The sequence below is a fragment of the Camelus ferus genome, chromosome 13, assembly GCF_009834535.1.
Source record: "Camelus ferus isolate YT-003-E chromosome 13, BCGSAC_Cfer_1.0, whole genome shotgun sequence".
Lineage (NCBI taxonomy): Eukaryota > Metazoa > Chordata > Mammalia > Artiodactyla > Camelidae > Camelus > Camelus ferus.
Genome location: NC_045708.1, coordinates 30,458,537 through 30,477,073, shown reverse-complemented (window position 1 = coordinate 30,477,073; position 18,537 = coordinate 30,458,537). Strand labels below are relative to the sequence as shown.

General features: G+C 39.7%; 1 protein-coding gene and 1 non-coding gene across 4 annotated transcripts in view; both read right to left on the bottom strand.

Moving 5' to 3' along the window:
• Nucleotides 1-18,537, bottom strand: part of LOC102504444 (coiled-coil domain-containing protein 30) — a 101,557-nt gene that overhangs the window by 23,507 nt on the left and 59,513 nt on the right. For all 3 annotated transcript variants that reach the window (XR_004324962.1, XM_032493985.1, XM_014566674.2), the window contains exons 9-12: nt 15,886-16,056; nt 12,103-12,312; nt 9,042-9,196; nt 2,951-3,113 (exon numbers count right to left, since the gene is read on the bottom strand). Coding sequence is in view for 2 of the 3 variants with exons in the window: in XM_032493985.1 (XP_032349876.1) it covers nt 2,951-3,113; nt 9,042-9,196; nt 12,103-12,312; nt 15,886-16,056 (699 nt within the window). In the remaining variant the exon portion in view is untranslated. The remainder of the gene's footprint in view (nt 1-2,950; nt 3,114-9,041; nt 9,197-12,102; nt 12,313-15,885; nt 16,057-18,537) is intronic.
• On the bottom strand, nt 7,960-8,032 carry TRNAA-UGC. Its single transcript has one exon. It is a non-coding gene; the product is annotated as a tRNA-Ala (tRNA).

The following is an 18,537-nucleotide window of genomic DNA, read 5'->3' as shown; positions in this document are numbered from 1 at the left end:
TAGGATTTGGGAGGAAAGCCATCTCTCCTCCCATAATTACCACTCGCCTTATGAGAAAGGTCCTTCCTTGTCTCTGGGTCCTGGGGAGACTGAATGGTTGGCCATGAGAAATCAGGTGATCGAGTAACCTATGCTGCCCTTCCTGAAACAAGGTATTCTATTAATCACCGAGCCTGTGAGTTGGGCATGCGCAGTAGTACAGAACTCCATCCTCTAAAGGAACTGCTGTGTCAAATGCTGCGCCTGAGCAGGTCCTAAAGGTTCCAAGCTGCATGAGCAATTGGTACTTACTTCTACTGCATGACTCCCTCTCTCAACCCAAACCTATGACCTCGTAGGGAGTTCTCTGTGACCAGTTAACCAAGAAGGAAAAATTTGGGCCTGATTTATATATGATCCAATATGTAAGTATGATTTACATATGATTCAGTACAGTATGCTACAACCACTTGAAATAGGTCTGGGAAAGGGGTCTAGACTAGAAATGCAGTCCAACAGAATTTTCTGGATTGGTGGGAATGTTCTATGTCTGCATCCTCCAATATGGTGGTCACTAGCCACATGTGGCTACTGAGCACGTGAAACGTGGCTAGTGTGCTGAGGAACTGAATTTTAAATTTTATTTAATTTTAATTAATTTAAATTAAATGGAGGTAGCCACATGTGGCTAGCTGACACAACATCGGACAGCGCAGGCCTAGTGTGAAAATACATGTTTCATGTGTTTTTTGTTCATCAGAGAGCTTCTACAAAAGAGCTGGCCCTCAATCACCAGAGGGAAAAAACAGTACATTCTTCACTACAGAAGTGACATTCTATAGATGTCACTTAGCCTGTTTTTCTATCACCTATTTGCTTGCTCAGTGAGCTCATGTACAAACTGCATGGTGGCGGGAATATATTTTCTAAGGGGTCACCAATGCTAATCCACTCAACTTGCCAAAAGCAAAGATCAATTTGAGCAACTGATATGGTACCATCCACCAGGGGGGCTGGGCAGTCACCTGGTAGCAGGTTTATTATACTGGACCCCTTCCACCACAGAGAGAATGACAATTTGTCCTCAATGAAACAGACACTCATTTTAGATTTGGATTTGCTTTCTCTGTCCACAATGCTTTTGCCAGGACCACCAACTGTAGACTTACCAAATTCTTAATTTCTTGTCATGATACACTGCCATGCAGCATGGCTTCTGACCAAGGAAATCATTTTACAGTAAGAGAAGTGAAACAAAGGCTCATATATATGAGAGTCATTGGTCTTCTCATATATTCAGAAAAAAACTAACCTGCAGAACAGTGGAAAGACCTACGAAAGATGTAGATATGATGCTGGCTAGGTTACAACATCTTTTAGGGTTCAGTGATGTCCTACAAGATGATGTCTAAACTTTTAACCAGTGACTGATACATGATGCTGTTTCTCTCAGAGCCAGAATATGTGGAAAGAAACCAAGAGATGGCATGGGAGTACCTTCCTGAACCTACACCACACTGGCAAAATATGTGTTACTGTATTATTGAGAGTTAACTTTATAATTAAGTTTTAAAGTTAGCATATCCATGTGGATTGAGGCTGAAGAAGTAGCAATTAACATTACCCCCAAATGACCGCAGAAACTGATGGACTTTGAGAGGTTAAGCGTGTCTTCATTTACATGAGTGACACTGCATCATTATTAGGTGGAGGCATAATGTTCTTCTTATTGTTTATAAAGTTAAATCGGGGTAAGGAGGCTTGTATGGACGCTGCCTACACAAAGTGAACTGGCATTGCTCACCAGGACCTCTACTTTTCAAAGCTGTCCCCTGTGCTGCAAGGTTCAAAGTCTGAAAATGACCTTTCCCAGGCTCCCTTGACAGCAGAGTTTCCATTTAGTTTCTGCAAATGAGAGGCACTTGTACATAGTTGAGAAAGCACTGCAAAAGCCACTTTTCTCCTCCACCACTTCTGTGAGCAGACAGGGTAGGGGGTCCCCAGAGAAAGAACCAGGCATGGCTTTCTTGACATAAGAGAAATCATTTTTGGCCTGAGCCATTTTGGGATCTAAGCCTGGCCACAGTACTTGCCCTTGAACCGGTCTCTGTAATTCAGCGCTTGTCCTTGAATAGGTCTCAGTAATTAATGATCTTAAGGGAAGTGAAGGAATGAAGGAACAAAGGAAAAGCAGTTAAGAAACAATAGCTCAGTGATGAAACAGTCGTGGTTCCTCTTCAAGTGATATACAGAACAATTTGATATGCACTTCTGAGTTCCACCCAGATGGAGGACAGAATGGTGATGCTGACTTTCCTGACTTCAATCAACTGAAGCCTGGACTCTGTTGACCTTTGCCCCAATTCTATGCTGAATTCTCTGCTCAAGATCCTTCATGAATATGCATGTACCCTTAGCTTAAAACATCCTCAGTGTTGCTGGTGGGGAGACACCTCTTTGGGAAAGTTCCCCGATGTTCTCCTTACTTGCTGCAAGTAACAAATCCTTCCTCCTCCCGCTCTTTGGCTTGGTTGTATCTTAGGGTGTGACACCCACCAAGAGGCGAACCCGGTTTTTGGGTAACATTACCAGGTAGGTTAAAGGGCAGACCGCAGATGACACAATTGTAAGGGCTTCAGGGGGTTTCTGTAAATCTCCCACTTTGGTGCTGCAGGACTTAGTTTCCCTGTGCCTTCTGAACGGCTGGATATATTGAAAGCCAGCAACAGTTCTTTCTGACCTTCTGCTCACCCCTGCCTCTCTCTTCCAACAGTTTTGTAAGCATGTTATTCCCCATGTTAAATCCCTTCTTGCTCAGAACACCTAGAGTAGATTCCGCTCTCCTGACTGAACCCAGACTAAACTTAATGGGTAAAAATGCTAGGCGTTCAATCATCATTAGCTGCTACGAACTATTACTTAGGTCTGAGAGAACAGGGAAGCTGAGCGGCACTCCTGTTTGTTTTCTTACCTCATTAGATGTTCTTTTTGCATTTTCCAGTTGTTTAAGTTGGGCCTCTTGTTGCTGAATTGTGGATTGTTGCTGAGAACTGGTCATTTCCAGTTGATTCTCTTTATCCTGTAGGAGTTTCACTTGCTTTTGTAGCTCATTCATATTCTGATCAAGGAGTTTCCTGAGGGCAATAATGTTCATTAAATTCCACTGTGAATTGCAAAGCTTTGCAAAAGAAACTCTTTGACCTAAAATTGAGGTAAGGTATACGTCCATAAGATAAATTAGGGATCAACACCAAAGAAGCTTTGTGACAGAAGCTTTCCCTAGTTTTATCTCTTGCTCCTCAAATAATTTTCTTATCCCACAGAGGAAGCTGTGCTCAGGGTCACATAGCTCCGACAAGATGGAGGCGGGCTCTTAATTCCGAATTCTGTTCTTTTTACTTCTCCTCTTTGGTTTACGAGTTGAATTCCTTATCTTCTTGGTTTCATATAGGATTGTTAGTTACAAACACTACTGATACTAATGCACACATGTTAACACTGCTGCAGCATTCCCCGTTACGCTTAAGATAAAAAGTCCAAATTTTTTAATATGGCTTGTGAACTAGCTTACCTTTCCAGCCTCATTTTCCTGCCTCTTCCTCTACCCCCAGACATTTAGTTCCAGGCAAAATGAACTTTTTTCACTTCCTGTAACAAGTCGTCCTCCACCCTTCCTCCTCCCCTACAGCGCCAGCCTTTTCCCCATCCTCCCCTGAGGCCTGCCTTTGCCTAGTACTCTCTACTTAGCTTCCTCCTACAAACCACTTCACTCCCAGCTTAAACAGTTTTCTTTGAGGAAGGCTTTCTTGAGCTTCTTAGACCAAATTAGATGTCCCTGCTACGTGTTTCTGGAACCAGCTAGGACCCTATGAGACCTTCCAGGGACAGACTCCTGCCCCCCATATCCTCTGCTGTAGCTCCTCTCCAAGTACCCAGATAACAGTATCTCTTGCATATTTCCTGAGTTTTTCAGATGCTAAAAACAACCACCAAATGGAAGAAATTAACTACTTGATGATCATGAGCAGTAGTCCCCAGACCTTCTGGCACCTAAGGACTGATCACCATCAACCAATCAAAGAACTGTGCACAAGATGGTCACACACCCTGGCCTTTAAAAATGCCCCTCCTTCACCTGGCCTTTAAAAATGCTTTGCTGAAACCCTTCAAGGAGTTTGGGGCTTTTGGGGGCATGAGCCACCCATCCTCCTTGCTCAGCCTTGCAATAAACCTTTCTCTGCTCCAAACTTGATGTTTCAGTTTGGCCTCACTGTGCATCAGGCACATGAACTTGTGTTCAGTAGCTTTACAAGAGCATCCTTAACCTCCCTTACTGTGTCACTTATCATACTTTGTTATAGTTGCAAAGTCTTATGTATCAAGATATTAATTATAAAATTACTTATAACAACACAAAGTCTAAAAAACATTTTACATAAATTATGATACAGCTATGTAATAGAATTGTATGCAACTGTTTAATATAAAACTACAAAAGCAATAACAGAAAAGTGGAAAATCACAAAATATCTGGGGAGTAAACAAACATACTTATATCTAAATAATAGGTGTCAAAGGGAAATCTTAAAATTATTTTAAACTACACGTATTTTATATGAAAATGAAAACAGCTTACAAAATTTGTGGGATATGGTGAAAGCAGTGCTTAGAGAGAAACTTACAGCATTAAATGCAAATATAAAAGAAGAATGAAAATCAGTAAGCTTCTACCTTAGGAAACTAGAGAAAGAAGACTAATATAAGTCTAAATAAAGCAGAAGAAAACAAATAATAAAAACTTGAGCAGAAATAAATAAAATCAAAAATAGGAAAACAATAGAGAAAAACAATGAAACCAAAGCTGGTTCTTTGAAAAAAAATCAATAAAATTGGTAAACCTCTAGCCAGGCTAGAGAAGACACAAACTACTAATATTGGAAATGAAAGAAGGATCTTCATTTCACTACTGATCCTGTGGACATTAAAAGGACAATAAAAGGACAATGCCTACAGGCTGGATAACTTAAATGAAATGGACCAATTCTTTGAAAGACACAATCTGCTAAAACTTAACACGAGGAGAAATAGATCATTTGAATAGGCCTTTATCTATTAAAGAAATAGAATCAATACTTCATAACCTTCCAAAAAATAAAGCACTAGGCCCAGATGGTTTCAGTGGTGACTTCTACCAACCAAATGGGAAGAAATGATTCCAATTCTCTACAGTCTCTTTCAGAAAAATTGAAGAAGAGGGGACACTTCCTGACTAATTCTATGAGGTCAGCATACCCTAATCCCCAAACCAGATAAAGAAATTACAAGAAAGGAAAACTGTAGACCAATCTCTCCCACGAACAGGTCCAAATCCATGATGTGGCTGGTAGGCTCGGCATGACCAGAACTAGCTTACCTTTCTAGCATTTTTTTTGCCACTTCTCTAATCCCCAAACATTATATTCTAGCCAAAATGAACATTTTTCACTTCACTGAAGAGGATGATGAATCTGACAACAGTAACATCAAATATTAAAATAACAACAATAACATCTTGGTAGTAATGGCTTTGTATGATATGTCAACTTGGCTAGGAATTCCTTCCACACATTTTTGGTTAGAGCAGCCTACAAGAGATCTATTTGTGCCAGATCTGGAGGGTAGAAGTGAAGCATTTTGCTTTTACACTTGGCAGGTTGGAGCAGGTGCTTCTGTGGCTCATACCGATGTTGCTTCTCTGCTGTTCGCCTTGGTGTGAGCCACAGCTGGGCCTGTAACTGCTCTACCTTCCCTCCGATCCTCCTCCACCTTCTCCATCTCCTGGGCCATGTGTCTCTTTAGCTCCTTAATGAGGGGGACCAGCTTCTCCTTGACGAAGCAGGACACCTACTCTATCAAGGCTGGAGGCAATGAGACTGACATGGCTTCTAGTCCAGCCTCCCGGGTTCAGCCTGTGCTCATGGGTTCAGCTCTCTCTCACTTCCTGATTTGACTATTTGCCCTGAAGACTTGGAGCTTCAGCATAAGAGGCAGACGACAGCCTTACAGATGTGTAACCCGCTCCCACAATTGCATAAGACCAAATCTCTGTAACAAATTCCTTATACACATTTTCCTCTTTCTGGTTTTACTTCTCTGACTGAACCCGGACTGATACAAGTGCTTACTATGTGCTAGACACTGATACAAGCCAACTGCTAATAACTCATCCAATTCACATAATGATGCTATGAGAGAGATGTGGACAGGCCCTGAGAGGATAAGAAACTTGCCCAAGATGATGCAGCTACTAAGTGGCTAATAAGATGCCCATGTTAGATTGTTAGGTGAAAAATGCAAATTCCAAGCAATATAGCTAAAATGACTTAACTTTTCTTTAGCAAAACAAGAATAATAAAAAACATATGCAAATGCATAGAAAAAATTTTGAGAAATACGTAGCACCCACTTAAAGTGGTTATTGCTGAAGGGTAAAATTCTGAAGAACTTATGCCTTTTATTTTATATAGTTCTTTAATATTTGAAATTTTACAATAAGCAGAGATAATTATAATTACACTTGCTGGAATTTATCCCAAGGAAATAAAGGATATGCAAAAAAAATGGGTACAAGGATATATATTATGCTATTCTTTTTATAGGCAAGAAACTGGAAAAATGTAAATGTCCAACAATAAAGGATTGAGTAAATAAATTATGGCATATTATTAAAATAATATTCTAGAAGAAAGTTTAATGGCAGGTAAACAGATTATACTAGTTTAAGTGAAAAAAGTAGGTTATAATCTAAATATCTATATTGGGGTTGCTTTCTTCAGGTTATAAAACAATGTGTACTAGATAGTCCCTTTTTTGAGGAAAAGAATTTCCCTACGTATTTCATTTTCCTACACTTAGTTTAAATATTACTTCTACATTATTTCTTCTCAGCCAATCTTCACACCCACAAAAAGCAGTTTATCACTATTCTCACTTCAGGCATAAGAAACCAGGTTACAGGAAAGTTAAATAGCCCTTCTCCCATTCAGTTCCTTGATTACATCTTTTGTTTCTTTATAAACTTTACACAGCTTTTATTTATTTATTTATTTTTGAGCAAAGGTAGATTTATTCAGAGAGATATACATTCTATGGACAGAGCAGGGGCCACCTCACTTAGAAGGGGAAGCAACCCACACAGTTGCGTTACAACCTGGTCTTTGTAATTCTAATTACCGACATTTTGGGGGGTTATAAACCTGGTGTTTGTTTCTTCTGCTGACTCTCATTCATGGTAATCAGTTTCCTTGTGTTATTTGGTGCTTTTTGATTATAAGCATATATTTGATTAAATTTAATATATGGGAGTCCTTAATATCTCAATTGGGGTTGCTTTCTCCAGAGATAATTTAGACTTCCTTAATTAGGAAGCCAGGAGGCTGCCTACTGCGGAACACCTTAGCTCTTTCAAGATCCCCAGCTTAACACCAGAGTCTCTGGTCAGCTAGCCTACCCAGTGGCAGACGTCCTCGGCTTCTCTTGAACCTGGATCTGATAGTTTTATCTGCCCCTTGACTTAGAAGTTGGAGTACCATTCATTATTTTTGTTTTGTCTCATTGTATGTTTGCCCATAGGGCTTTCTCTTGCTCTGTGAGCAACGCTTTAAAAGGTGTACTAATTGCAGTTCACGCAGGATCCAGCTGTACCAGCACAGGAGGCGAGCACCATCCCGGTAGACATGGCTGTGCTATTACACCTAACTGTTCATTATTCATTCATACACCCATTCACTTACTCAAACATTCATTTATTCACTGTATCTTTACTGAGCACCTACTGAATGCTAGAGCCTTCAAGTAGAGATGAAAGTAAGTTTAGGAGCTTCATAGTTTATGTGAATGTCTGTATATCTCTTCAGTAGTTAGAACCAAATTTTTAAAAGATACGTGTGAATCATTTTTGTTTTGTTTGTGGGTGAGGCAATTAGGTTTATTTATTCTTAGAGGAGGTACTGGGGATTGAACCCAGGACCCCATGCATGCAAAGCATGCACTCTACCGCTGAGCTATACTCTCCCCACCAAGATATATGTGAATCATTCGTGCTATAGAAATAAGAAGCACTGGTTACTGAAGTTTAGGGTCTACAAGAAGGTCATCTAAGTAATGTGGGGCCAACTTCAAAGTCCAATGACCCCCATCCCTGGGCTCTCAGACATCTGCCTGTGATCCCTCAACAGATATAGCACATTCTTTACGAATAGCCCTAGGTAATGTCTAATTTCACAATAGCTCAGACTTGTTCATTTCAGACCATGTCTCCACTTTAACAGAGCCATATCCCACTGCCCTTCACTGACCCTAAACTTCTTACCTCACCTACAACCAATCAAAACTTCTGTGGTACCTGATGTAACCCTCCCTCACAAAACACCTCAACAGCCCACCCTCAGGGCTCACACATGCGCCTCTAGTCTGTGTGGCCCACTGTTGTCTATGGCAGCGCAACCTAATAAATTCTCTTCCTATTCTCATCCTTGGCCTTTGGTAAATTCTTTCACCACCCGAGACCCCAGCCTGCCTTGTTCCACCACAAGTAAAAATCCTAATAACAATCAAAATAATTTTAGAAACAACTATGACAGCTCTTATCTTGTATCTGCGTGTTAATGATTAAGAAGTCTGTAAAGTACTTGGATCTTCTTTGAGGAAAATCAGCTGACAAATAACAAAACACGGACCTCATTCTAGTCTTCATTTTGTGCCAATTGTGTATAGTTAGAAAAGCAAATCCCAGAGTATCATATTTCATAGGCAACCCATTCATTCAAGAAGGTTTACTGGTGCACCAAGTGTGTCCCAGAACAGGAAATAATCTCTGCCCTTAAGAACTCCATACTCAAGGGTGAAAGGCAAACCAGAAAATAAAGAAGCTAAAACACAGTATAATGATAAGTGCTTTATATACGAAGTTTTGCAACTGAGCTTACTTCAGTGGGAACACAGGAAACACAGTGGTGACTGACACTGAGGGGAGACTGGGCCACGGCCAGCCCAAGGGGAAATGACATCTTTGTTCCTCTTACCTCTTCTGCTGTTCCTCCTCATACTGCTGCTTCATTTTAGCTTCATTTTCCATTGCTTCCTTTATCCTCTCCTCTAGCTGCTTCCTCCTCAAAATGCAAGTGTCTGTGAGACAGACTTTATGAGCATGTTCTAATTTCTGCTGCAGATCCAAAATCTTAAATGAAAAAAGTTTACAAATAAAGAGAATAGTGTGACCTATTTTCCAACTAGGGAAATAACCACATAAGTAGCAAACAGGAGAGCGAACATAAAATCTCATCTAAAGTAAAGAGTGTGACTAGATTTATTTTCATTTCAGAATTAATTTTTGCAATGTGTGATACATGCATAGTTTAGTGTATGTGTGTGTAAACTAAGTGACAGTGAAGTCTCCTTCCCATCCCTGTCCTGTCTTCCTCCCCATTTTCCTCCACCAAATAGGTAACCTGTGGTATTAGTTTCTTGTGTACCCCTCCAGAGATTTATTTATGTATCTATAAACAAATACTACATATAGTTCTCCCTCACACACACATTTTTTTACACAAATGACAGCATATTACATATACTTATGCACCTTGCTTTTTAAAAATAGCAATACATTTGATGATTTTTCCCTATTATACATAACATATAGACTTGTCTTCTCTTTTCAGCTGCATACCATTCCACTGTAAGGATAGACAATTTTACTAAATTTTACTAAACCCCTACTGAGGAACACTTATCTTGATTCCAATCTTTTGCTATCATAAACAAAGTTTTTAGAATACCTTATGAGATGTGAATTTGCTAGGGCAAAGGTTATTATTATTTGTTAGTTTAGTGGATAATGCCAAACTGTTTCCATAGGTATTAGACCAATTTACACTTCTAACAGCGAAGTGTGAGAGCATTTAGTTTCTCCCCAGTGTGGCCAGATTTATGAATAAGATCTCAAAACAAAGCAGAAGTCTCTTGCAAACCTATTAGCAAGTTACCTAGCACCAGTAGTGCATTCTTTAATGCCCTGGTAGAACTAAAAATAAGGTTTATGAGTTTTTGAAAGAGAGACATATTTTATTTTAGAATTTACATGTTGGGTTAAAATTGTCATTAAAACTTTTTCTGTTAGATCTCCTCTCAATCTGTTTACATATTTTTTTTTTATAAACCCTTGTGTCTCCTAAAATTGTCACTAGAATGTAGTAGGTGCCCAATATGTTTGTTGGAGGAACAGGTCTCAGTGGAATAGCTGTTCTCTCTCTGTTGTATTCCTGACGCAGCAGCAAAGCCTTTATAGTGGTCTAGTGCCACGTTCCCCGCAAACATTCAGTGGATGCCAGAGAATGACAGTCCTCTTCTAAGAGAAGGCTTTCTGCAGCAGTCCTAGGTCCCTGCACAGCCCGCTCACCACAGGAGAGGTGAAGATGTAGAACGATTCAAGGGTAACGCAGTGGGAAGCCAGTCATCTGAGGCCAGCTCAGGTTCCTTCGAGCTGCCCCATTTAGTTCTGCCTAGGGCAAATGCTTACTTAAAGATATTCAAGTCTTAATTCCTCTGGTGAAAGTATTATGCCATTGGCTTCTCTGTCAAGGACAAATGCCAAACTTTTGAACCTGCCACACAGCTTAAGAAAGAAAACATTTCCAAAACATTTGAAGTCTACTTTGTGATCTTTGATCATTTCCCCTTCATTCCCCACTTGAGAAAAACCAATATCTTGAATTTTGTGTTCATCATTTTCTGGCTTTTTCCTTTAATGATACGACATGGTTTTTATTTTCTGCTATTTTGTACTGTTTTGACATGTGAATCAATGGAATCCTACTGTTTTCGGTGACTTGGTTTTTATTCAGTATTGTATTGAACTACAGCATATACTTAGAGTTACATTCATTTTCAGTGTTGAACACTATTATGTAAACATGCAATTTACTCCATCTCACGTCAGGGGACATTTGGGTTGTTTCCAGTTTTATGCTGTTTGGAACAATGTGACTGTGAAAATGTTTGTATTTCTGTATCCTGATACATAAGTGCCTAGAATAGTTTCTCTAGTGTTTGTGCCTGGTGGTGGAAGTGCTGGGTCCTATGGCATATACATCTTTAACTGGACTAGATACGAATGCTAAATTGCCTTCTGAAGCTTGTAGACTAATTTATTATTCCAACTGCAGTTAGAATATGAGTACTTGTTGCACAAAATCCAAATCCAAAATTTACTGTTTAAATTTTTAAATTTTACCAGTCTATATATTTTACCAATAATTTTTTAAAATGCAGTAATAGCATGCATATGGTAAAGTGTACGTCTCTAAGACTACTCAATCTATGTAACTACCTTTTCCGGACTGAGGTAAAGAATACTTCCAGCACCACAGGCGATTCCCTCATGTCTCCTTCCATTTAAGACCCCTCATATAGACACCCACTACCCTATCACTGTAGCTTACTTTTGTCTATTCTTGAATCTCATATAAATGAAATTACACAGCATGAACTCTTTTGTGCCGGCTTCTTTAGCTCAACGCTAGGTTTTTGCATTTAATTCAGATCGCCGTCATCTCCTTTTTGATGTTTGTTTTATTTTTATGTGGTTTGATGAAACGCCTTATTTTTAATGAAGATTTGACTCTCCGACAAACCCACAGATCAAAACGTGCAAGTGTTACGTACTACTGCCACCTGGTGTTAGGCAACCTAAAATGCAGGGGCAATATTTCAAAACGGTTCATTTCTCAACACACATCCCTCCAACAATTACAGAAATCGTACAAACAGCCAATCCAACAGGAGAGGAGAATTAGTCTCTTAAAATTTGAAAGTAAAAAACAAAATTCATTTGGTCTCCGTCAGCTCTTGAAGTTCATGTTATACATTTACTGAAACCTACCTTTTTGAGTTCACACAGTTTTTATAAAATACACAATCTTTCCTAGATTTGTAGAAGCAGATGAAGTCAAAAGAGAAGAAAGCATGGGAGGGTATAGAAAAACCCTAGAGTTCTATCAAGTTGGCACCACATCTATTTCTTAAAATCCCTCTGGAAACAGGATTTCAGTAGTAATAGCCAGTGCATGCTGTTATGAGGATAATTACCTTTTCCTCTCCATCAGCAACTTTAGATTTCTCCTGAGCCAGCTTTTCCTGCAGGTTGTTCTGTGATTTAATGCACTGAGCCTGTTTAAGTACTTCCAGCTCCAGTTCCTTGATTTTCTGCTGACAGTGCTTCCACTCTGCCGTGAGTGAGGAGCACGTCTTTGTGCTGTCTAATAACTTCTCCCGAGCTTGCTTTAGTTCAATTTTCATCTAGAGGTGGGGAATACATACAAGTGACAAAAATAAGTGTGGGAAGAATGTGAACGTGAGCCAGAATGAGCTGCTTTCAAAGAAGTGTAGTCCCCAAGAGCTGATAAATACCAATGTCACGTGCCTGGTTACCTCTCTGGAGCTGCTGCGTTTTAGTAAGGTTTGCCAAAGTGTGTCTAGCCAGATGGCAGCTGGACAAAGGAATTTTCCTAAGAGTTTCTATACATGCATGGTCTAAACAGTTTCCATCCTTTTTTCCCCCTGTCTATTCCAAGCTGGCTTTCATTCCCACTACTTCATGAAACTGCTTTTGCTAAGGGCACTACTGACCTCCCTCCCCATTGCCAATGTAAGTCCAGTGGACACCTGGCCTGTGAGAAGCAGTCACTAACCCCATCTCAGAAAGCTCTCCTCTCTTGCAGTCGGTGACACCAAGCTCTCCTGGCTTTTCACTTCCCTCTCTGCTGTTGCTTCTTGGTTTCTTTTGTAGATTGCTCTAGTGTACCCAACTTCTAAGTACTATCAGACTATTCCAGGCCTTGACAGTGAATCCTTCTCTCCCTAGGTTCATTCCCATGATTTCAAACACCACTTTCATGCCAATACATGCGAAGATAAAACTCCTTGATTGTGCCCACATCTCCAGCATCGTTCTCTCAGTCTTCCTGATTTCAGGAGATGATGTCACCATCCAACCTTTTGTTCAGGCCAGTGACCTGAGAGTCATGCTTGAGCTTCCTTGCCCATCATGAGCCAATCCAGCACGTGCTGTCACTCTACCTCCACATGTCTTGCATCAGTCCACTTATGTCATTTGTGTCACCACCCTCGTAGAGATTATCATCGCCTCTAGCCTGGGCCATAGCAATAGCACTAGTCATGCTGCTTCCATTTTTACTCCTTTCTAATCTGTTCTCTCCACTGAAGCCATTCAAAAACATAAATTGAACTACTCGACCCTCCTCCTGCTTAAATCTTTCTGTGGCTTCCCAACACTCCGGGAACATATGGCCTTGTATGATTAAAATCATCTTGTCTTCCTCCTTCTTCCACTGACTCCTGTCACGTTGGTTTCAATTTAGAGTTTACTATGAGTAGAAGAAGAAACAAAGACATCAAAGGAGAAACTGAATGTTGGAATATTTGGTGTATTGGATTTGTTCAGGATTATGAAACTTATTATAAACAGAAAGTGCTCATAGGCTTCATAATACATTATCCACTTACTCCATAGGCCAAGAAAGACACAGGCCTCTGAGACCTATGATCACTGATCCCAGAAACAATGCTTAGCATTTTGGCAATGCTGGTAGTGATGAAATAAGACAACAACACTGGAGCAAACACTGCTGTGGTCAACAACATGTGCATCTAGGGTGGTTACATGGGTAATCACTTTCCAACAATTTTGTTAAACTATATATTTATGCTTTATGTACTTTCTGAGTATTACACTTTACAATAAAATGGTTTAAAAGCAACAAATTAGTATTCTGGATTCTTAACCGGTCTTATAAGTATGCCTAAAATTACCCATAGACACAAAGTTTGAACATCTCTGAGTGTATTTTAAGAAATAAGCTCTAAGTTTGCAAAGATGAGGTTCCAAAATGACCCCAAATTGAGGAAAGGGCTAATATGGAAAGATAATTCTACACAGGAAAGGCAGAAACTGACCTAGGTTTAAATTCTGACTCTACAACTTGTTAGCTTTGCCATCTTGAACAGTTTTCTCATCTATAAAATGCTAAGCCTTCAGAGTTGGGAGGTTAACATGAGATAAAGTGGACAAACTGTCACTATAAGGCCATTGGCTATTGCATATGACTCTGCTTAGGTACCTGGCTTAAGGGACAAGCCAAAAGACTGATATCTCATTACTAAAGTGGCCAATATTTTACCCCACCATGAAAGAGATTCAAAACAGAATGAAAAATGTCTTCTCCTTTTATCAAGCTATACTCATTCATTAATTTGACAACTATTTATAGGGTGCCAACCATATATAAAAGGTAATGACTGGTTGCTCTTCTGGTCATTGCACCTTGAAAAAGATGTAGCATTGTTTGAGTACGCTCAGAGTGGACAGTTAAAATGATCTAAGAAATCTGTTTGAAGGGAAAAGTAGGAGGCTGTCCTACAGGGAAATGTGATTTGGAATTTAATTTAAAACTACAAAGGCTTGTGGGGAAGGTATAGCTCAGTGGTAGAGTGTGTGCTTAGCATGCATGAGGTCCTGGGTTCAATCCCCAGTACCTCCACTTAATCAATCAATCAATCAAATTACCTCCCCTCTACCTCTGGCAAAAAAAAAAAAAAAATTAATTAAAAAAAAAAACTACAAAGGCTTGAGGGAATGTGATCAACATTCAAAAAACCATAAAGGGTGGGGATAGGGAAGAAGTTTATCCACATAATCCTGGATGCTAGAACTTCTTAGAAGGGCTTCCCATGCAGTTTTGAGATAAATGACTATTTGTTTTCCTCTTTGTCTTTCCTACTAGACTGTGAGTTCTTAAAAAGTAGAGAACTTTTTTTAGTCCATTTTTATGTCATTTTTTGAATAAGGTCATTGATCCTGCTGCACCAGGGGTGGCAAACTTTTCATATAAAGGGCCAGGTAGTAAATATTTTAGCCTTTGTGGTCTGTATGGTCTCTGTTGGAACTACTTAAATCTGCTGTTGTAATGCAGAAGCAGCCATCAATAATACGTAAATAAGCAGGTATGGCTGTGTGCCAATAAAACCTTATTTACAAAAATAGAAGGCAGGCAGGATTTGACCCATAAGCCAAAGTGTGCTGACCCCTGCACCATGAAATAAGAATTGTGTCTGTTTTGCCTATCATTGAACCCTCAGTATTGATGAGATTGCCTGCCTGGTGTAGGACTGATGCTCAATAAATATTTGTTGAATGCTGAATTCCAGAACCCTGGATAGGGGCTTATAGAAACTAGGTACCTCACAGATTATAATTAAAAGAAAAATTCTGTTTTGCATGGTGGTTCATTCTGAACGTTTATGTGGTTCATAAAATTTAGATGAATCTGTGGATGGCAGTTCTACATAGCTTATTTTAAAACAAGCACGTCTGGCTGAATGTTCCCCTAACTTTTAGAGGCACTCATGTCAGGAAGAACAACTTTTCTCTCATGATTTGCACCTTGGTGCAGCTGATACTTGATTCAACCAACCAGTAATAATGAATGCATCTATTAGGGATAAATATGTCCAGAGATAGAATTAGGGCAGTATCACCAGAGATCTGGTTTAGGTCATTGACATTTAGTAAGTACTAAAAGTTCTAGGAATGATTTAAGACCGCGTAACTGAAAAACTTCATATTTACAGGCTGACAGCACACACACCCCTTCAATAATAGAGAAACAACCGAGCTGTGTACCTACTTGGTAGGGAAAAATTAAAGGAGGGAGTTACCAGATAGTTCACATAGCCCACTCCCCTGGGGACTCTATTATGAACTATCAAGCCGAGGAACTTTGACTCGCTTATCCCCAGGTTCAACTGAGCAATTGAGACCCTTCAATAAAGGATATACCCGTTGGGGGTTACCTTAATGTTTTCTTCCTGAAGTAAGCTATTGTGCTGCTTTAAGTCCAAGTTCTTTCCTCGCTCGTATCGAAGCTCTTTTTCAGCTGAGTTGTATAGAACCTGGAGCCGGTGCAAATTCTGGTGAAGTGTTTCTTGCTGCTGGTGTTTCAGTTTTTCTCCAGATGATGGATACTAAAGCAAAAGTTTTACAAGTGAAATATGGACAATTTGAAAGAATGTTGGTAAAACGTGGATTTCGGCTGTCAGAACTAGAACTGTCAGAATGTGAATATTCACATGGAAATATTTTCAGAGTTGGCTCACCTACAACATGTTACTCTTTTACATTTACAGCTAGCTGTACATGTTCATACAATTTGACTCCTGTTATATTAGAGTCAAAATATGAAAGAAATTAGGTGAACAAAAGCAAGTTAAGTGTAGAAAATTGACTTTCTTATTTTTCATATCAATGAAGGAGAACAGAAGCACAGACAGTTTTAGAGTAAAACATGCTTTAAAAGTGGAGTTCAAAGAGTCCATATGGGAAGAAGGAGAGTGGGTGTGTTTGTGTGTGTGTGTGTGTGCGCGTGGCGTGGTGTGTGTTGGCAAAGGGGAAGAGAACATCTAGCAGGAGATGGTATATCCCTAGCCTTCCTCATCACTTTCCTTTCACTACCTGATGATTCTTCAGTTATTCCTCAACAACACACTCTCTTGTCAGGTCCCTCCTGCACAATAAAACTACCGTGACCAAAAAGGAATCACTTAGATTTTCTAAAGGGTAGGCACACGCAGGCGTGCTGAGTAGACAAAAAATTCGACCGTATCCAGTTGAATAGATAAGATAAGATGCTTAGACTTTCCTGACTCCTGGTCCAGTGTGCTTCCTGTCCAAGACCTTCTGAAAAACCCACGTCATTATTCTAGCTTATCTTGCTCACAACAGAACTGCCACACAGAATTCCCCACGTCCTGTTAGCCCTTCAGTTCCTATCTCGGTTTAGTCAGAAAGGCAGTCTAAATCTAATCTGCTTGTCTTAGAGCTGCAAGTCTCTAAGATCCCTAGAGAAAGTTCCTTAATGTAATTATATGTATTAATGTAATTTAATGTATTTATACGGTAATGCTTAAGAACCTTAGCTTTGGAATTAGATACATTTGGGTTTCAACACTCACTTACTTAGTTGGGTGATCTTGGAAAGGTTACTTAATCTTTCTGCATTTCATTTTCCTCATCGTACAATGTGGATACAGTGATAACTACTGGATGGAGCTAAAGGGTAAGTAAGGTAGCACATGTAAGCACTGAGCACGGTGCCTACTACGCAATAAGCACTTAGTTACATTACCCAGCGCGGCTGAGGCTACCTAACTTTACACTGTGCTCTTCCATCTGAAAACAAGAGATTTCCTGATGCCTGGAAAGCCTCAATCCTCCCTCCTTCTTATTTAACCATTATACAGAAGCTTTTAACAATTAGTAATCACCAGCCTATACAGCCATTTAACATACCAAAACAGGGAAAACAAGAGAAGCCCCCATTTATACCAATGGGACAAAGGTACAGAAGTTTTAGCCTGCTTTGAAGATGAAGAAAGCCAGAATGGCAGTTCTTCCTGCTTATGTTTTCCAGTCCAATCACTTTGCCAGAGTAGACATGCAAATTACTTTCCAAGAAAGGCAACTGCTAAAGAAGCTCCCAGTTAGCCAGTCAAGCGGTCAACGTAAAGATCTCTGTTTTTTTCCACCCATTGATTACTTCCCCCCGGGAAGTTATTGCAGAGGCATGAAGACTCATACAGGCTACTGGGAATCATGTAAGAGCACAAAGTACATAGGGGTCTTTTGGGAATCAATGAACAGGTTTACTATGTCAGTGATCCTCTCTGAGTCTCAGTTTACTCATCTGCAAATTACAGGCATGAGAGCAGATGGTGCCTAATATCTCTTCCATCTGAAAGATTCCTTAAGAATTAAAATAAAACAAGTTATTATCTTAATTTTATAGGCTTAAAACCTAGCTTTTAAAATGAAAAAGATTATTTAAATAAAATTAAAGTTTAACATGAACCAAGTTCATATACAGGTTTCAATGACAAGATCATTCCTATTGTGGAAAGTTAAAGACGACTGGCTTTAGATACTCTCATCCAGTCCATGTGGGTGGAAGAGGCTATCAAAATCTGTGAATATGTGAGTCATCAAACTAAGTCTGCTTGTTCCGGCTCCCTACTCATCAAACGTCATTCGGATTTTGACTTGTCTTTCTTAGCTCTCTACGAGTAAATGCACTGTTCGTCTAACCATGCTCAAATGATATTTATCAACTATTACAGAAGAATAACTAATTGACATTTGGATTTTACCAACAGTCTTGAATGTTTGGTTTAATGTAAGTTTATCCCTAAGATTCAGATCTGTTCTAGGAGGGCTATTACATCAAAGTTTTGGAGACTGCAAGCCTAGTGGCTAAATCCCAAATAAATTTACCAAATCTGTGACAGACACCCTAGGAGGGCCTTCAGGAGCCAGCTTGCCAGCTTTCCTTAGGAAATTAGCTTGACGTGAGAACATATGCTTTCTTTGAATTTCCCAGCAAGTGGAAGCAGATGACATGGCTGTTAAAAGGTCAGGCTGTAAGGCAGACAGACCTAGGTTCCACCACAAAG